Source organism: Bos javanicus, chromosome 16 (genome assembly GCF_032452875.1).
Source record: "Bos javanicus breed banteng chromosome 16, ARS-OSU_banteng_1.0, whole genome shotgun sequence".
Taxonomy (NCBI): Eukaryota; Metazoa; Chordata; class Mammalia; order Artiodactyla; family Bovidae; genus Bos; species Bos javanicus.
The window spans coordinates 6470906-6492300 of NC_083883.1; the positions used below are offsets into that span (position 1 = coordinate 6470906).

Here is a 21395-nt window from a genome sequence, read left to right on the forward strand (position 1 = left end):
TTATTTTTTAATTAAGGACACACTATAAAAAGAGGCAAATCATGACATCAAAAAGATAAAATGGAGAAGGGAAAAAGGAAGGAGATTTAATATATGGTTGACTTTCATATATTATCAGCATAAAACACACTGCTCTATCTGAAAGATGTTTTACGTAAATCTCTTGGTATATAAAGCAGGAATCCATACTAGATTCACAAATGGTAAAGAGAAGTTTATTAAACGCATACTACTATAACAAAAGTTATAGTAGTATTGTTACACTACTATAACAAAAGTCATGTATTCACAAAGGCAAGCAGTCAGAGGAAAGGAATTAGGGAACTCTAAAACATCCTGTTACAAAAGATAGTATTATCTTATCCTTATCTATCAATAATTACACTTAATATAAAGGAATGCGAGAGTGCATGCTAAGTAGCTACTGTTGTGTCTGACTCATTGAGACTCAACGGACTGTAGCCCACCAGGCTCCTCTGTCCATGGGATTTCCCAGGCAAGAATACTGGAGTGGGTTGCCATTTCCTTCTCCACTGTTTTCTTCTATCTCAATGAAGTTCTTAAGCTATTACTGTGAATTACTTATCAGACAAATCATCCATATCCGTTATTTGGGGACAGTAACTGAAAAACTATTGTGTTTCTCTGTGAAAATTTTAGTCCTTTGATGTCTGTGTCCCTTGAAGTCTCAAGTTGCTGTGTTTGCATTTAAAGAAACAGTCACTCCCTCCTCTCTTTTGACTTGGGGAGAGAAGTACACTGTCACCCTGATAGGGATTTTGAGACTTTTTCAGACCTTTTTAAAGAGACACCTGTCCCATCTACTCAATTCCTCCTAGGACAGAATTCTGGAGCTCGTATGCTTCTACCAACACAGCAAAGACAGTCTCTGTGCAGTTTCCTGACTGCTTCCCTGGGGCAGTGCCAAATGCTCACATTCATGTGCTTTCTCACAGTCCCATCGGGACAGGTTGGCTTCTAGATGTACCACAGGCCATCTGCAAAGGTTTAGATGTCACTGTGGGGACCTACACAGGAGGCTGGCCCTGGGGAGGGGGATGTGGATGAGATGAGGGGCCCAGGGGTGAGCAGGACCACAAGCATGTGTCTGCAATGGTTTGGGGCTCCCTGGTGGGGTCTCCACGTGGTCAGTAGGACCCATGTCCCTTGAAGAATTCTAGCCCTGGATGCTGTACTCCTGGCCTCTCCCTAACCCCCAGCCATGCAAGTGACCTCAGTGTCCTGGATAAGGGAAGAGAGAAGTGAGCTGGAAGATGAGGATGCCACTCTTGCTCACACACTCTTATTTTCCCCACAGGTAAAATCCTGTGCTGAGGGGTCTGTCTTGGCACTAAGCAGGGGCACTGCAGGGGCAAAATGAAACTACTGCTCTAACCCTCAGTGATGCATCCAGTCTTGAATCTTTGTGCTCTAGCAGCATACTGTCATTTCTCTGCTAGACTCCTGGACCCCCCCCCCCCCAGAGATTCTCTTATCCACCAATGATGGTCAAAGTCTGTTTTATATCAGGAGAGATAGTGAGACTCCTGCCATCTTTCTGACCTCACTTTGTTTTTAAAGGTTTCTTCTTTGTGGATCTTTTCCTATTTTGTTGAGCGATGTCTATCAATAGGTACATTTTTATATACTTATCAAAAAAAGATTGGGAACACGTGTAAACCCGTGGCAGATTCATGTTGATGTATGGCAAAACCAATACAATATTGTAAAGTAATTAGCCTCTAATTAAAATAAATAAATTTAAATTAAAAAAAAAGAAGTCTATAGGTACACTCACAGACACTTGTAAAAAATAAAATTAAATACGTCTTTTGGCAAAACAAGAGGTTGATATAAACTTTTGGAGTGGATAATACAGCTGAGTCCTAGAAAATTATGAACTACTGGGATCTCAGCCCAGTTTACTCACTGACACGGATGGATCTGGGAGGAGGAGACCAGCCACTCTGTGCAGATCATTGTGTTCTGATTATTTTGAAGACTGTAGCCATGATAGCACCAAACCCTTACTGTTTCACCCTGTAAATTTTTTTTTTCACTACTTGGGGTATATCCATATTCCAAATTATTGAAAATACATTCTCCTAAGGATCATAAAAATAATATGATAGAAAAAAAAACATAAATTTGTTAAAATAGAACCTTAAAGATTAACCTTATAGAATTTAAATGTGAATGCACTAATATTTAAATATAATATGTAACAATAAAAATAAAAGCTACTACCACCTTTGTTACACATGAAAATCAACATTCCATATTATTTTTCTTTAATTTATGATTAAAGTATGTATAAATGATGCAGATATTCTTTTTTTTTTTCTAATTTTATTTTATTTTTAAACTTTACATAATTGTATTAGTTTTGCTAAATATCAAAATGAATCCGCCACAGGTATACATGTGTTCCCCATCCTGAACCCTCCTCCCTCCTCCCTCCCCATACCATCCCTCTGGGTCGTCCCAGTGCACTAGCCCCAAGCATCCAGTATCGTGCATCGAACCTGGACTGGCAACTCGTTTCTTACATGATATTTTACATGTTTCAATGCCATTCTACCAAATCTTCCCACCCTCTTCCTCTCCCACAGAGTCCATAAGACTGTTCTATACATCAGTGTCTCTTTTGCTGTCTCGTACACCGGGTTATTGTTACCATCTTTCTAAATTCCATATATATGCGTTAGTATACTGTATTTATGTTTTTCCTTCTGGCTTACTTTACTCTGTATAATAGGCTCCAGTTTCATCCACCTCATTAGAACTGATTCAAATGTATTCTTTTTAATGGCTGAGTAATACTCCATTGTGTATATGTGCCACTGCTTTCTTATCCATTCATCTGCTGATGGACATCTAGGTTGCTTCCATGTCCTGGCTATTATAAACAGTGCTGCAATGAACATTGGGGTACATGTGTCTCTTTCCCTTCTGGTTTCCTCAGTGTGTATGTCCAGCAGTGGGATTGCTGGATCATAAGGCAGTTCTATTTCCAGTTTTTTAAGGAATCTCCACACTGTTCTCCATAGTGGCTGTACTAGTTTGCATTCCCACCAACAGTGTAAGAGGGTTCCCTTTTCTCCACACCCTCTCCAGCATTTATTATTTGTAGACTTTTGGATCGCAGCCATTCTGACTGGTGTGAAATGGTACCTCATAGTGGTTTTGATTTGCATTTCTCTGATAATGAGTGATGTTGAGCATCTTTTCATGTGTTTGTTAGCAATCTGTATGTCTTCTTTGGAGAAATGTCTATTTATTTCTTTGGTCCATTTTTTGATTGGGTCGTTTATTTTTCTGGAGTTGAGCTGTAGGAGTTGCTTGTATATTTTTGAGATTAGTTGTTTGTCGGTTGCTTCATTTGCTATTATTTTCTCTCATTCTGAAGGCTGTCTTTTCACCTTGCTAATAGTTTCCTTTGATGTGCAGAAGCTTTTAAGTTTAATTAGGTCCCATTTGTTTATTTTTGCTTTTATTTCCAATATTCTGGGAGGTGGTTCATAGAGGATCCTGCTGTGATGTATGTCGGAGAGTGTTTTGCCTATGTTTTCCTCTAGGAGTTTTATAGTTTCTGGTCTTATGTTTAGATCTTTAATCCATTTTGAGTTTATTTTTGTGTATGGTGTTAGAAAGTGGTCTAGTTTCATTCTTTTATAAGTGGTTGACCAGATTTCCCAGCACCACTTGTTAAAGAGATTGTCTTTAATCCATTGTATATTCTTGCCTCCTTTGTCAAAGATAAGGTGTCCATACGTGCGTGGATTTATCTCTGGGCTTTCTATTTTATTCCATTGATCAATATTTCTGTCTTTGTGCCAGTACCATACTGTCTTGATAACTGTGGCTTTGTAGTAGAGCCTGAAGTCAGGTAGGTTGATTCCTCCAGTTCCATTCTTCTTTCTCAAGATCGCTTTGGCTATTCGAGGTTTTTTGTATTTCCATACAAATTGTGAAATTATTTGTTCTAGCTCTGTGAAGAATACTGTTGGTAGCTTGATAGGGATTGTGTTGAATCTATAAATTGCTTTGGGTAGTATACTCATTTTCACTATATTGATTCTTCCAATCCATGAACATGGTATATTTCTCCATCTATTAGTGTCCTCTTTGATTTCTTTCACCAGTGTTTTATAGTTTTCTATATATAGGCCTTTAGTTTCTTTAGGTAGATATATTCCTAAGTATTTTATTCTTTCCGTTGCAATGGTGAATGGAATTGTTTCCTTAATTTCTCTTTCTGTTTTCTCATTATTAGTGTATAGGAATGCAAGGGATTTCTGTGTGTTGATTTTATATCCTGCAACTTTACTATAGTCATTGACTAGTTCTAGTAATTTTCTGGTGGAGTCTTTAGGGTTTTCTATGTAGAGGATCATGTCATCTGCAAACAGTGAGAGTTTTACTTCTTCTTTTCCAATTTGGATTCCTTCTATTTCTTTTTCTGCTCTGATTGCTGTGGCCAAAACTTCCAAAACTATGTTGAATAGTAATGGTGAAAGTGGGCACCCTTGTCTTGTTCCTGACTTTAGAGGAAATGCTTTCAATTTTTCACCATTGAGGATAATGTTTGCTGTGGGTTTGTCATATATAGCTTTTATTATGTTGAGGTATGTTCCTTCTATTCCTGCTTTCTGGAGAGTTTTTATCATAAATGGATGTTGAATTTTGTCAAAGGCTTTCTCTGCATCTATTGAGATAATCATATGGTTTTTATTTTTCAATTTGTTAATGTGGTGTATTACATTGATTGATTTGTGGATATTGAAGAATCCTTGCATCCCTGGGATAAAGCCCACTTGATCATGGTGTATGATCTTTTTAATGTGTTGTTGGATTCTGATTGCTAGAATTTTGTTAAGGATTTTTGCATCTATGTTCATCAGTGATATTGGCCTGTAGTTTTCTTTTTTTGTGGGATCTTTGTCAGGTTTTGGTATTAGGGTGATGGTGGCCTCATAGAATGAGTTTGGAAGTGTACCTTCCTCTGCAATTTTCTGGAAGAATTTGAGCAGGATAGGTGTTAGCTCTTCTCTAAATTTTTGGTAGAATTCAGCTGTGAAGCCGTCTGGACCGGGGCTTTTGTTTGCTGGAAGATTTTTTATTAGTTTCAATTTCTGTGCTTGTGATGGGTCTGTTAAGGTTTTCTATTTCTTCCTGGTCGAGTTTTGGAAAGTTGTACTTTTCTAAGAATTTGTCCATTTCTTCCACGTTGTCCATTTTATTGGCATATAATTGTTGATAGTAGTCTCATGATCCTTTGTATTTCTGTGTTGTCTGTTGTGATCTCTCCATTTTCGTTTCTAATTTTGTTGATTTGATTTTTCTCCCTTTGTTTCTTGATGAGTCTGGCTAATGGTTTGTCAATTTTATTCATCCTTTCAAAGAACCAGCTTTTGGTTTTGTTGATTTTTGCTATGGTCTCTTTTGTTTCTTTTGCATTTATTTCTGCTCTAATTTTTAAGATTTCTTTCCTTCTACTAACCCTGGGGTTCTTCATTTCTTCCTTTTCTAGTTGCTTTAGGTGTAGAGTTAGGTTATTTATTTGAGTTTTTTCTTGTTTCTTGAGGTGTGCCTGTATTGCTATGAACTTTCCCCTTAGGACTGCTTTTACCGTGTCCCACAGTTTTTGGGTTGTTGTGTTTTCATTTTCATTCGTTTCTATGCAAATTTTGATTTCTTTTTTGATTTCTTCTGTGATTTGTTGGTTATTCAGCAGCGTGTTGTTCAGCCTCCATATGTTGGAATTTTTAATAGTTTTTCTCCTGTAATTGAGATCTAATCTTACTGCATTGTGGTCAGAAAAGATGATTGGAATGATTTCTATTTTTTTGAATTTACCAAAGCTAGCTTTATGGCCCAGGATGTGATCTATCCTGGAGAAGGTTCCATGTGCGCTTGAGAAAAAGTTGAAATTCATTGTTTTGGGATGAAATGTCCTATAGATATCAATTAGTTCTAACTGGTCTGTTGTATCGTTTAAAGTTTGTGTTTCCTTGTTAATTTTCTGTTTAGTTGATCTATCCATAGGTGTAAGTGGGGTATTAAAGTCTCCCACTATTATTGTGTTATTGTTAATTTCTCCTTTCATACTTGTTAGCATTTGTCTTACGTACTGTGGTGCTCCCATGTTGGGTGCATATATATTTATAATTGTTATATCTTTTCTTGGATTGATCCTTTGATCATTATGTAGTGACCTTCTTTGTGTCTTTTCACAGCCTTTGTTTTAAAGTCTATTTTATCTGATATGAGTATTGCTACTCCTGCTTTCTTTGGGTCCCTATTTGCATGGAAAATCTTTTTCCAGCCCTTCACTTTCAGTCTGTATGTGTCCCCTGTTTTGAGGTGGGTCTCCTGTAGACAACATATGTAGGGGTCTTGTTTTTGTATCCATTCAGCCAGTCTTTGTCTTTTGGTTGGGGCATTCAACCCATTTACGTTTAAGGTAATTACTGATAAGTATGATCCCGTTGCCATTTACTTTATTGTTTTGGGTTCGAGTTTATACACCGTTTTTGTGTTTCCTGTCTAGAGAATATCCTTTAGTATTTGTTGGAGAGCTGGTTTGGTGCTGCAGAATTCTCTCAGCTTTTGCTTGTCTGAAAAGCTTTTGATTTCTCCTTCATACTTGAATGAGATCCTTGATGGGTACAATAATCTGGGCTGTAGGTTATTTTCTTTCATCATTTTAAGTATGTCTTGCCATTCCCTCCTGGCTTGAAGAGTTTCTATTGAAAGATCAGCTGTTATCCTTATGGGAATTCCCTTGTGTGTTATTTGTTGTTTTTCCCTTGCTGCTTTTAATATTTGTTCTTTGTGTTTGATCTTTGTTAATTTGATTAATATGTGTCTTGGGGTGTTTCTCCTTGGGTTTATCCTGTTTGGGACTCTCTGGGTTTCTTGGACTTGGGTGATTATTTCCTTCCCCATTTTAGGGAAGTTTTCCACTATTATCTCCTCAAGTATTTTCTCATGGTCTTTCTTTTTTTCTTCTTCTTCTGGAACCCCTATGATTCGAATGTTGTAGTGTTTAATATTGTCCTGGAGGTCTCTGAGATTGTCCTCATTTCTTTTAATTCGTTTTTCTTTTATCCTCTCTGATTCATTTATTTCTACCATTCTATCTTCTAATTCACTAATCCTATCTTCTGCCTCTGTTATTCTACTATTTGTTGCCTCCAGAGTGTTTTTAATTTCATTTATTGCATTATCCATTATATATTGACTCTTTTTTATTTCTTCTAGGTCCTTGTTAAACCTTTCTTGCATCTTCTCAATCCTTGTCTCCAGGCTATTTATCTGTGATTCCATTTTAGTTTCAAGATTTTGGATCAATTTCACTATCATTATTCGGAATTCTTTATCAGGTAGATTCCCTATCTCTTCCTCTTTCGTTTGGTTTGGTGGGCATTTATCCTGTTCCTTTATCTGCTGAGTATTCCTCTGTCTCTTCATCTTGTTTAAATTGCTGAGATTGGGGTGTCCTTTCTGTATTCTGGCAGTTTGTGGAGTTCTCTTTATTGTGGCGTTTCCTCACTGTGTGTGGGTTTGTACAGGTGGCTTGTCAAGGTTTCCTGGTTAGGGAAGCTTGTGTCGGTGTTCTGGTGGGTGGAGCTGTATTTCTTCTCTCTGGAGTGCAATGAAATGTCCAGTAATGAGTTATGAGATGTCTATAGTTTTGGGGTGACTTTGGGCAGCCTGTATCTTGAAGCTCAGGGCTGTGTTCCTTTGTTGCTGGAGAATTTGCTTGGTATGTCTTGCCCTGGAACTTATTGGCCCTTGTGTGGTGCTTGGTTTCAGTGTCGGTATGGAGGCATTTGATGAGCTCCTGTCAATTAATGTTCCTTGGAGTCAGGACTTCCCTGGAGTCAGGGTTTGGACTTAAGTCTCCTGCTTCTGGTTATCGGTCTTATTTTTACAGTAGTTTCAAAACTTCTCCTTCTATACAGCACCATTGATAAAACATCTACATTAAAGATGAAAAGTTTCTCTACAGTGAGGGTCACTCAGAGAGGTTCACAGGGTTACATGGAGAAGAGAAGAGGGAGGAGGGAGTTAGAGGTGACCCAAATGAGATGAGGTGAATCAATAGTGGAGAGAGTGGGCTAGCCAGTAGTCACTTCCTTATGTGCACTCCACAACTGGACCACTCAGAGATGTTCACGGAGTTATACAGAGAAGAGAAGAAGGAGGAAGGTGACGGAGGTGGCCAGAAGGATAAAAGGGGGAATGAAAAGGAGGGAGACAGATCCAGCCAGTAATCAGTTCCCTAAGTGTTCTCCACCATCTGGAACACAGAGAAATTCACAGAGTTGGGTAGAGTAGAGAGGGGTTAGGGAGGAGACACAGGCGACCTGGTGGAGAAAAAGGAGAGTCCAAAGGGAGAGAGAGCAGTCAAACCAGTAATCTCGCTCCCTAGTGAAAAATGGGTCCTGAAGATTGGGTCATTAAAGGTACAAAATTGGTAACAAATACATAAAAGCAAAAATTAAAAATCTAGAGTAGAGTTTGGAATTTCAAAAATATGATGTTAAAGAAAAGAAGAAGGAAAAGAAAGAGAGAAAAAACAAACAAACAAAAACAAACAAGGTCACGAAAATTATAAAGAAAGTACAGGTACAAAATTGATAACTAATACCACAAAGCAAAAATTAAAAATCTAGAGTAGAGTTTGGAATTTCAAAAATACGATGTTAAAGAAAAGAAGAAGGAAAAGAAAGAGATAAAAAAACGGACAAACAAAAACAAACAAGGTCACGAAAATTATAAAGAAAGTACATGTACAAAATTGATAACTAATACCAGAAAGCAAAAATTAAAAATCTAGAGTAGAGTTTGGAATTTCATAAATACAATGTTAAAAAAAAAAGAAGAAGAAGAAAAATAAAGAGAGAAAACAAACAAACAAATACCAACAATGTCACAAAAATTATAAAGAAAATATAGGTACAAAATTGATATCAAATACCAAAAAGCATAAATTAAAAATCTAGAGTAGAGTTTGGAATTTCAGATATACAATGTTATATAAAAGAAGAAGAGAAAGAAACAGAGAAGAAGAAAAAAAAAGTCACAGAAATTATATAAAAAAAAAACTATAGGTACAAAATTGATAACATATACCAAAAAGCGAAAATTAAAAATCTAGAGTAGAGTTTGGAATTTCAAAAATACAATGTTAAAGAAAAGAAGAAAAAAACAAAAACAAAACAAAAAAAAAAAAGAAGGTCAAAAAATTATAAAATATATATATATGAAGTTTGCTGAAGAAGAAAAAAATAGGGTCTTTTTTTTTTTTTTGCAAAGTAATAGGTTATAAAAGTGAAAATTAAAGGAAAAATAGAGGACTTAAAATTTTTTTTTAATTAAAAAGAAAGAAAGAATGATCGTAAAAATAATAAAAATATATCTAGGACTTTCTTGGTTTTTTTTGTGGGTGTTGTGGGTTCAGTTCATTTTTGGCTAGTTCCTTGGTCAGACTTATATTTCTCAAGATCTATAGGCCCCTTCCTATGTAGTCTGTAGTAACCACAGGGTTTTGATCTATTGCCTGTAGCTTCCAAGGCGTTTCCCTCTGTTATATCTTCTTCTGTTTGCTAGTCTCTTCAGTATCTGGTTTCCGCCCTGACACAAAGGGCACGGTGGAGGACACTTTTTTTTTTTTTTTTTTAGGCTTACTTGTTCAGTTGCGCTGTGGGGAGGGAGGGAGGGATGCTGCAAACAAATAACACTGGCGTGGGCTCGAAGTGCCTCATCCACCCTGGGTCTGCCCCCGCTCACGGCGCATGTAGCCTCCCTGTCCACACTGCTCGGACTCTAGGTTGTTCCGCCAGGAACAATCCGAGGCCGGCCATGGGCTGCATGCACCTCCCAGGTCCAAGCCGCTCAGGATCAGGCACTCGGGTAGTCCTCAGAGGCGCAGACTCAGTTGGGCCTGCGTTTTGTGCTCTTCCCAGGTCCGAGCAGCTCAGGTGATGATGTGTTTGGCGAGCGCCAATGCTGCGACTTATCGCCTCCCCGCCACTCGGTTATCTGGGTGTAAAACCGGCACACCTTCTCAGGCAGATGTTGACCGTCCAGACCCCCAAGAAGTTTTAGTTAGCAAAGAAGCCTGCTTACAGTTTTATAGATAATGTCTCTCTGGGGCTGCGATTGCCCCCTTCCGGCTCTGGCTGCCTGTCACTGGAGGGGGAAGGTCTGCAGCCGGCTATCTCTGTTCAGTCCTTTGTTCCGTGCGCGGGCCTGGTGGTCTTAGGTTAGGGCTGGCTTTTCGCGTGGTAGATATCCCACAGTCTGGTTTGCTAGCCCAAATTATTTCGCTCAGATAGCGCTCAGGGTATTCAGACCAGATTCTTACTCTCAGCGATACAGACCACGCCGCGCCTCCCTACCCAGCCCCCGCTTGCTAATGGCGGATGCAGGCGTCTGCACTGCTTCTCCGCTGGGGGAGTTACCGTTGCCCTCTGTGTTTCCAAAGCTCGGCACAGATTCGGCAGTGAGAAGGTTTCCTGGTGTTTGGAAACTTCTCTCTTTTTAAGATTCCCTTCCCGGGACGGAACTCCGTCCCTCCCTCTTTTGTCTCTTTTTTTTGTCTTTAATATTTTTTCCTACCTCCTTTCGAAGAGTTGGGTTGCTTTTCTGGGTGCCTGATGTCCTCTGCCGGCATTCAGAAGTTGTTTTGTGGAATTTACTTGACGTTTAAATGCTCTTTTGATGAATTTGTGGGGGAGAAAGTGTTCTCCCCGTCCTACTCCTCTGCCATCTTGGCTCCTCCTCCTGCAGATATTCTTATAAAGTCTCTATCTCACAGGATTTACATGAAGAGCCTCTAGTAAAGGGAAGATCTATTTGGATGTTTTTTTTTTTCATAGAACTCATCCCTTGGCCTTACTTTTGTTACACAACACTTAACTCTACTCACTTGTATACTTTTATCTCTTCACTCTTTCAAAGACTTATGCATATAAACTTAAATAGGTTTACTTACTGAGGCATGGTTCTTCTGGAGACCATCCTTCTGCTGCGCAAGTCAGGTAATCCCAGGAATATTGTGAAGGAGGCACAAAATACTGATCACAATTATAGAGAAACTGTTGATTTACACGTGCTGGAAAGTATCTTCTGTATGAATGATATAGCCGTCCATGTTTTATTACTGGATAATTACATTGTTTCCCTTGGAATAAAAACAGTAGAAATAATGGTTTGCCTCATTATACAATCAAATTAGAAATTAACATTACCTCTATGAATTACATTCTTGTTCAGTTAATTACACTCACTACATTATGGTTTCTAGGAAAAGAAAAGTTATAGAAAACTCAGATGATTGAAGTATGTAAAGAGGTCCTTGATATTGAAGGTCAAATTATGTCTTGTGAGTCATATCATATAAAATTTATATGTGGATTCTCTTGGTAGAAAACTATAGAGACTTATTAAATGAATTCTCCTTAAGTGCAGAAGTCCTAACCATGGTTGACTAAATTAGCATCTTAGTCAAGAGATGAAAGTACAGATTTTATCTTGTAGCTCATGTAGAAAGAAAACAGTGTTTTTTTTTTTTTCCAATTAACATTCATTACCTTAATTTTCTGTTTATTGGAAAAGTGATATATTTATATATAGAAAACCACAATAATTTTCATGGGTCTAATCACACAGGAAAGTAACATTATTGTTTATCACTCAAACTAGATACTAGGCATCTTTTCCCTTGCTTGTCTAATAGGAGAAATAAACAATCAATGATTCTTAATTTCCAAATGGTTAAGATTAATGGAAACCCTTGTATGCTTGTGTCTAATTTTAATTGGAGAATGATGCAATTTTCAGTATTTCTTACAAATATTTTAAATGAGATATAACATAATTACAATTTATTTTTAATATATTTTGAGTAATTTTCACATATATGCTTACTAAGTGAATTATAAACTTTGAATCTTTGCATTTCTTAATCCCTTTTAGAAAGACTTGTCAATTATACAATCTCATGGCCTATAGTCTGCATCTCTTATCACTAATAGATTTCCCACACTTTTTTGAATTTCTCTACATTTTTTAGTTTGAAATTCTTATTTAGTTTTATTCCTCTTAAGTAACAGTCTAGGTTTCTTCCCACTACTTTTTGGAGATTAGAATAATTTCTCTTCATCCTTGAATTTTACAAATTTCACCATGTATGTCAAGATATGTGTATTTAACAATAATACCATGTTGGGTAAGCTTGAGTGTTTGTATTTGCAGGAGTCAAGTGAAAAGAACTCAACTAACTTTGTTATTACATTGTAGAGAGATTTCAGTCCTGATTATCTGAGTTCAGATCTAGTACAGTTATTCACCTCATTTTGATGCTTCATAGAACATGAATTAGTAAAATAATCCACTGAGACTCACTTTCAAAAGGTACACAAAGAGGGCATAATTAAAAGTAAACATCATCACTATCACTGGCCTGAGCTATTTTCCTCCTCTCTTTTATTTGGTCACATGTGAATCTGTATTTGTCTCTCTAACCAGATCATTTATTGAAGCACATACAGTAGTCCACTATGGTCAGAGTGGCACTGACTTTGTCAAGACTCAGAACAACCTCATTCTCCTCTTACACCTCTGCCAATACAAGTTCTGGTCTCATGAGCAGGCTTGGCTATCCATCATAGTATTGGATCAGATTGATCTCAAAATTGATGAAAAGTATTCACTAAGTTTTAAAAGTGTTTCTAGTCATTCTGTATTTGTGCTGCTTATTCCTATGATCCAGGCCCAGGATCTTATAATTATCACAGCTAAATATCCTGTTATTGAGTCCAACCTCACACATGGGTGTCTTTCTGAGTGATGAACCTGTCACTTTCAGTACCTCAGTATCATTCCAGGCACATCTCCTCTGCTCCATTAAACTGGCAGATGATACAAAACAGCAATGGAGCAGGCCTGAGAACAAAATCCTGCATCTGATAATCAGCTTATTTAATGACATTATGAATATCTGATCAACTATTTAACTGGCCAATTTCCTCATCTTGTCTACAAGAACTTTACAGTCCCTTGTGGGATAACTTTGCTGTGATATGAATACATTTGAGTTGATCTGCCATTTTCATAGGCTTCCCCTATGGCTCAGTGGGTAAAGAATCCACCTGTAATGCAGAAGACAAGGGAGATGTAGGTTTGATCTCTGGGTCAATCATATTCCCTTGCAGAAGGAAGTGGCAACGCATGCCAGTAATCTTGCCAGGAGAATTCCATGGATAGAGGAGCCTGGAGGACTATAGTCCAAAGGGTCGCAAAGAGTTGGAAATGATTGAGGGACTAGGCACACAGCATCATTTTCATAAATCCATCTTAAACAAGTTTAAATATCTTTAGTATAATTCTTATGTAGATTGAAATCTGTTTAGTACTGCTAACACCTTCATTTTAAAAGAAATTATGCTTCAAAAAATCATATTAGATTTATGCTTATAATTACTGTTAAGGTCATTGACCTGTTTTATAAAGTTACAGTTTTCTTTCATGGAATAACCAGTTTGAGTGTGCCAAAATTTTCTGATGTACTGTTAGAAAAAAGTGTATTGTTACTATAGAGGCAGGAAAGAAGTTGAGGAGTAAAGAAAGCATCCCCAGAAAATACTCTGTTCAGTTGACCTGACGTTTTTCTATATGTGATGGTTTTAGGAAAGTCCACAATGCCTTCCACACTCCTCTCTCCAAATATTAGAGCGTAAGTCTTCTCTACTGAGCATGCAGGACTCAGTGACCATTTCTCATGATTACACATGACTGACGGGACCGTGTGACAAACTCATACCTGGTGTGGAGGCTTCCTCCTCCCTGTCTGTGGTCACTGGCCCTGATGAAAGCTAGCTATCTCTCAAGCAACCTTCACAGATGACCACATGGTCAGGTGCTGAGGTCTCCTCCAAAAGCCAAGACAGTGAGCCAACCTGGAAGCAAAGCCTCCAGCCCAGCTGAGCATCCAGGTGACAGTGGCCCAGGCCATTACCCAGTTGCCCCCCAAACAGAGTGACACATAACTAGCCAGTGAAGCCCTTTCCTGATTTTTGACCCACAGGAGCTCTAAAAATATGGAGGTGTGTTAAGTCAATGTGTTTTCTGGAAAATTTGTTAATTAGTACTATGAATCTAATAGAATGGCCATCCCAGTTGGTGCTAGTGGTAAAGAAGGAACCCCCTGCCAATGTAGGAGACATAGTATAGGCAGATTCAATCCTTGGGTTTGGATGATCCCCTGGAGGTGGGCATGGCAACCCACTCCAGTATTCTTGCCCGGAAAATCCCATGGACAGAGAAGCCTGGTGTGCTACAGTCGATGGGGAGGCAAAGAGTCAGACATGACTGAAGTGACTTAGCATGCAGACACGCAGGCATCTACAACAATAGGTGTTAGGTGATGTGAGTTTTACTTAATGGTTTGAATCTGATATTACAATTATTCTGCATGCTAAAAAATTCATAAGTGCACCCATAAATTATGAAAAAAAAACTCGCTTAAATATTCAAACATTTAGCTTTAAGACCACTTTTGGAAAGAGTTCAGTTGTTAATGAGAAGAAGTGTTGCACTGGAATATCTGGTGAAGATTTGTCAAAGTTTCACATTTCTCTTTCATATTGTGTACTCTTTCTCCTCTTGTTTGGAAATATGCCTGTAGTCTTATTCTAGTTGATTAATAAACCATCACTCATATACCTGAGAATCAGGAGAAACAACTCATGTCTGCCTGCTCCTCAGCAAGAATAATGATGATGCAGCCTTTCTTATAAGTGATCTGGGGCATGAGCTGCTTTTAATTGTAACACTAAGGAATAGACAGGAAGCTTTATTGTGCTGTAAATGTTGTTCACGAAGAAAATTGCCAAATGGGCTAAAATAACATGCAACAAATAATGAGATGAATAATGCAGAGTGATGCATATTCTATTCACACCTTGAATTTCACGAGGTATCATAAAACTCATTAGAGTTTTCATTTACAAAACCTTGAAGACAAATGGATTATTAAAGAAAATGAAAGACAAAAACGTCATGATGAAGAACATGTAAGTTTTATATTTTGAAGTAAAATCTTTGTTTTTAATATAATTTAATTACTTATATTAATACATTTATATAATTAGATTTTTGTTTCTCAATTTTTATTGGAGTTGCTTTAAAGGTTAGGTTCTGCTTTACACCAAAACGAATCTGTTATATGAATATATATATCCCCTTTTCTTGGATTTCCTTCCCATTTAGGTCACCAGAGAGCATTGAGTGGAGCTGCCTATTATACACAGTAAGTTCTCACTAGTTATCTATTTTATCCACAACAGCCAGGACATGGAATCAACCTAAATGTCCATCAACAGAAGAATAGATGCAGAAGAAGTAGTACATATATACAATGAAATATTACTCAGCCATAAAAAGCAAGGAAATTGTGCAATTTGCAGAGACATGGATAGAACTAGAGACTGTCATATAGAATGAAGAAAGTCAGAAAGAGAAAAATAAATATTGTATAATATTGCTTATATACGGAATCTAGAAAAATGCTACAGATGAACTTTTTTGAAAAGCAAAAATAGAACTACAGGCATAGAGAATGGATGTATGGATACAAGGGGACCCAAGAGTAGAGGGATGAATTGGGAGATTGAGCCTGACATATATACATTATTGTGTAAAAAATAGATAACTAATGAAAAGAACTTATAAGTTTAAAAATAAAAGTGACTTATGTATAGAAAAGTGACAAGTTTTTTATTTTTATTTTTTTAAGGCTGTCAACATTTACATTTCTCTCTAAAAATAATTCTAAATGTATTGGCACTACACTGGAAATTAAGACTGTATTCCACGTTTTGTAGAAGGAAAATGTATCTGGTACCTAAGCTCGTTTTTGCACTGGGATGACCCGGAGGGATGGTGGGAGGGGGGTTCAGGATGGAGAACACATGTACGCCCCTGGCAGTTCATGTTGATGTGTGGCAGAACCAATACAATATTGTAAAGTAATTAGCCTCCAATTAAAATAAATAAATTAAAATAAAAAAATAAAAACTAACAATGATGTTGCTGCTGCTGCTGCTGCTGCTAAGTCGCTTCAGTTGTGTCCGACTCTGTGAGACCCCATAGACGGCAGCCCACCAGGCTCCCCAGTCCCTGGGATTCTCCAGGCAAGAACACTGGAGTGGGCTGCCATTTCCTTCTCCAATGCATGAATGTGAAAAGTCAAAGTGAAGTCGCTCAGTCGTGTCTGACCCTTAGCGACCCCATGGACTGCAGACTACCAGGCTCCTCCATCCATGGGATTTTCCAGGCAAGAGTACTGGAGTGGGGTGCCATTGCCTTCTCCGAACAGTGATGTTAATGACTTTTAATTGATTTATTAAGCTATAATCACAATACAGTCAACTGAACATATTTAAAATGAGATTCGAACCTGCAAAAATCACCATATGTAAAAGTACAAAAATAACCATTGTTCTTCAGAACTTTCTCACATTACAAGTAAGACTCTCCTAAAACATTCTGGAATTATAATATACTTTTCTGTGACACATTTTCTATTCACATTTTCATGAGCATATTCACATGACCCCATAAACTACATGGAGTACCTTTTTGCGCTGTGGGACTCAGCTGACATAGAAAAGTATTCATTTTGTTTTCCCCTTTTAGGTGAATATCTGATCATTTTTCCATTAAGGTATTATGGTTATCTCACAGTGCAGACTATTTTAACCAGTTTATTCAATCAAAAATACACACAAAGGAAAGTAGATAGTTATATTTAGGAGGAAGGCTGAGTGTTCACATCTGTTTCAACTTACCCTGTCCATGAGCAGTGTAAAACCACAAGGTGAGAAGGACATTGATTAACAACAACATGTTAGATTTTCCCAATGGTACATTCACACAAATACTCCAGTTGCACTGTTTAGGGTTCAAAAATCTGCTTCATTTGCAGTTACCTAGTGTGACTGAATTTATGCATTACAATGAAGCTAGTTAATAAGTGCCATTTAGTAAATACCAAAGTTCAAAGTTTTGAAATGTCCCTAACTTGTTTCTGTTGGTAGTTTCACAATAAGTTATTGTATTCATCACCTGATATCTATGTGCACAACTTTCTGTGGCTAATATGGACTGGCTCCAAAGCCATATATCAGATACCAACTTTCAATAATAAATTTCACGCGAGTAGGTGAAGTTTTTCCCAGCCATTTGGGTCGTCTGTATTTTCATGGACTTAGGAAAGTGAATAGATTAAAAAAAAATATATATATATAGTAGATATTAAAAACAATCATATCAATTATAGCACAATCCCTTCATTTACATGCTATTTATGTGTGGGTTTTATGATTATCAATTTTTCCAATTTTGTTAACATATAATTGACATAAAGCATTGCATAATTTTCAGGTGTATGGCCTAATGATGTCATTTACATATATCCTGAAATGATTACAACAATAAGGTTTGTGAATATCCATCATCTCATATAGATATAAAATTAAAGAAAAAAAGAATTTGTGATGAGAACTCAGGACTTACTGTCCTATTAACTTTTATACTTAAGATACAGCAGAATTAGTCATATTAATCATGTTGTACACTACATCCTTAGTACTAATCTATCTCACAGCAGGAAGTTGGTACCTTTTGACTGGCTTCATCCAGTTCCCCTCTCTCCAGCCCTAGTCTATGGTAACCACAAATGAGATCTCTTTTTCAAAGTATTTGTTTGTTCTTTTAAGTACAGTTGGCCTACAACATTGTGTTAATTTGTGTTACACAGTGTAGTGATTCCATGTTTCTGTCCATTTCAAAATAATCACCACAGTAAGTCTAGTTAAAATCTAGCAAGATTTTAAAAATTGCATAATTATTGACTATATGCTCCACACTGAATATTTCATGTTTATGATTCATCTATTTTGCACCTGGAACTTTATCCCCTTAACCTCTCCCTCACCAGAGGATCTGGAGTGCATCCCCTTAAAAAGACACATACAGAATTGTTCATTGCAGCTTTATTCATAAATGGCAAAAATGCAAATGGTTCCCATGAACATTCAGAAAATGGATAAAACATTTGTAGCATTTTCATGCAACCGATTAATATTCACTAATTTAGAAAACAAAATGAAGTACTGCTATAGACAGCAGTTTGGGATAATCTCACAGCTCTTGTAAATGGAAAAAGTCAAGCACACTCACTAAGTACATATCTTATAATTTCACTGGTAGCCATTTCAAAAGGTGGAAAACCTCATCATGAAGGCAGTGAAAACGAGGTAAGGTGTGGTACAGAATGGGAAGAGACACAAGGAAACCTGATGATGTGCTGGACATTTGCTCAATTTAGTCCTGGGTAATAGTTACACAGGCATACATGTGTGTTAAAAAATTATCAATCAGATTAAGATTAACTTTAGATGTTTAGCTATTTATATGTTTAACTTTGCTTTAAAAAGTTACCATTTTCAGAATAAAATGTAAAGTTAAAAGTTATTGTTTTTCTTCAAAAGTTCATTTCTCATTGAACCCAAACCACCATTCCAAAAAGAAATAGTGTAGTTATGGAAGATGGAGAGACTTCACAAGGGATGAAGGAACATTTAGGATGATGAAAATATTCTATATCTTGATTATAGAGTAGTTGTATAGATGTATTGGGTAGGAAATGGAAACCTACTCCACTATTCTTGCCTGGGAAATCTCATGGACAGAGGAGCTTGGCAGGCTACAGTCCATGGGATTGCAAGAGTTGGACACAGCCTGTCAACTAAACCAAGACATAACTATGTATATTTTATGAGACTCATCATATTGCATATTTAGAATAGACAGGTTAAAAGTGTCTTCTCTGTAAAGGTAATGGGAAGTTCCTCAGAGCTCTAGTTGACTAAAAGGAAGGGGAAAATAGAAGGCCTTTAGAATTCTCCAAAGAAGCTAAAAGACCAAGGCAATAATAGAAGAGCATTTTCATAAAAGTTAAGAAAAGAAAATGAAAACCAGGAGTTTTATATCCATACAACCAGACAGCCAAGTATTAAACTACAGAAAATACTTTTAAATGTGCAAGAACTCATAGGACACTATTGATATACAGATGCACACATTCCGTGGCAATAGCTAAATGCTTAGTCACCCAGTTGTGTCTGACTTTTGCTATCCTTTGGATTTTAGCCCGCCAGTCTCCTCTGTCCATGAGATTTTCCAGGCAAGAATAAGGGTGAGGATTTCCATTTCCTCCTCCACAGAATCTTCACAATCCAGGAATCAAACTAGTGTTTCCTGTGTCTCCTGCATTGCAGGCAAATTCTTTAAATGTTGAGCCATCAAGGAACTGCCTCCATGCATGTAAGGGGCACCTTAAATGTGGACTCTACCTTATTCCACCTGAATGAAGAGTTCAAACGAATAGAAAGAAGAGATAAGAAAGCATCCTTAAGTGAACAATGCAAAGAAATAGAGGAAAGCAATAGAATGGTAAAGACTAAAGATCTTTTCAAGAAAATTAGAGATAAAAAAGGAACTTTTCATGCAAAGATGTGCACTGAAGGATATAAACAGTTGGACCTAATAGAAGCAGAAGATATTAAGAAGAGGTGGCAGGACCCAGATAACCATGATGGTGTAATCGCTCACCTAGAGCCAGAAGTCCTGGAGTGTGAAGCCAAGTGGGCCTTAGGAAGCATTACTGTAAACAAAGCTAGTGGAGGTGATGGAGTTCCAGCTGTGCTATTTCAAATCCTAAAAGATAATGCCAATAAAGTGCTGCACAATAAGCCAGCTAATTTGGAAAACTCAGCAGAGGCCCCAGGACTGGAAAAGGTCAGTTTTCTTTCTAATCTCAAAGAAGGACAATGCCATAGAATGTTCAAACTATCACATAATTATGTTCATTTCACATATTGGCAATATAATGCTCAAAATATTTCAAGCTAAGCTTCAATAGTATGTGAACTGAACTGAGACTTCCAGATCTATAAGCTGGATTTAGAAAAGGCAGAAGAACTAGAGATCAAATTGCCAGCATCTGTTAGATCATAGATAAAGCAAGGGAATTCCAGAAAAACATATACTTCTGCTTCACTGACTACACTTAAGCCTTTGACTTTGTGGATCACAACAAAATGTGAAAAACTCAAGAGACGGGCATTCCAGACCACCTTGGAAACCTGTACGCAGGCCAAGAAGCAATAGTTAGAACCAGAAATAGAACAATGAGCCAGTTCCAAATTGGGATAGGAGTACATCAAGGTTGTATATTGTCACCCTGTTATTTAACTTTATGTAGAGTACATCATGGTTTCAGTGTGTTTGCCCTCTGATGCCCTCTTGCAACACCTACCATTTTACTTGGGTTTCTAGAAAACTAGCCAATCTAATGACACTAGGACAACAGCCTTGTCTAACTTAATGAAACTAAGTCATGCCCATGGGGCAACCCAAGATGGGCAGGTCTTGGTGGAGAGATCTGACAGAATGTGGTCCACTGGAGAAGGGAATGGCAAACCACTTCAGTATTCTTGCCTTGAGAACCCCATGAACCATATGAAAAGGCAAAATTATAGGATACTGAAAGAGAAACTCCCCAGGTCAGTAGGTGCCCAATATGCTACTGGAGATCAGTGAAGAAATAACTCCAGAAAGAATGAAGGGATGGAGCCAAAGCAAAAACAATACCCAGCTGTGGATGTGACTGGTGATAGAAGCAAGGTCCGATGCTGTAAAGAGCAATATTGCATAGGAACCTGGAATGTCAGGTCCATGAATCAAAGCAAATTGGAATTGATCAAACAAGAGATGGCAAGAGTGAATGTTGACATTCTAGGAATCAGTGAACTCAAATGGACTGGAATGGGTGAATTTAACTCAGATGACCATTATATCTACTACTGTGGGCACGAATCCCTCAGAAGAAATGGAGTAGCCATCACGGTCAACAAAAGAGTCCGAAATGCAGTACTTGGATGCAATCTCAAGAACGACAGAATGGTCTCTGTTTGTTTCCAAGGCAAACCATTCAATACCACAGTAATCCAAGTCTATGCTCCAACGAGTAATGCTGAAGAAGCTGAAGTTGAACCGTTCTATGAAGACCTACAAGACCTTTTAGAACTAATACCCATAAAAGATGTCCTTTTCATTATAGAGGACTGGGATGCAAAAGTGGGAAGTCAAGAAACACCTGGAGTAGCAGGCAAATTTGGCCTTGGAATATGAAATGAAGCAGGGCAAAGACTAATAGAGTTTTCTCAAGAAAATGCACTGGTCATAGCAAGCACTCTCTTGCAGCAACACAAGAGAAGACTCTACACATGAACATCACCAGAAGGTCAACACCA

At 37.6% G+C, this 21395-nt stretch overlaps 1 protein-coding gene across 1 annotated transcript; it reads right to left on the reverse strand.

Moving 5' to 3' along the window:
* Positions 1-1317: 1317 nt before the first annotated feature.
* Positions 1318-16999, reverse strand: LOC133227541 (complement factor H-like). The gene is made up of 3 exons (XM_061382135.1): positions 16866-16999; positions 11009-11197; positions 1318-2105 (listed from the first exon to the last, which is right to left on the reverse strand). The coding sequence occupies exons 1-3, from the start codon at positions 16921-16923 to the stop codon at positions 1927-1929; spliced, it is 426 nt and encodes a 141-aa protein (XP_061238119.1). The 5' UTR covers positions 16924-16999; the 3' UTR covers positions 1318-1926.
* Positions 17000-21395: the final 4396 nt, after the last annotated feature.

Excerpts from the sequence above, each read along its gene's own strand:
- LOC133227541 (XM_061382135.1), bottom strand. The coding sequence starts at position 16,923 with ATGTTGTTGTTAATCAATGTCCTTCTCACCTTGTGGTTTTACACTGCT. Across the intron at positions 11,198-16,865 it reads TTACACTGCTCATGGACAGG|GGAAACAATGTAATTATCCA; the intron begins GTAAGTTGAAAC and ends TTTTATTCCAAG. Across the intron at positions 2,106-11,008 it reads TCCAGAAGAACCATGCCTCA|GAGAATGTATTTTCAATAAT; the intron begins GTAAGTAAACCT and ends TATGATCCTTAG.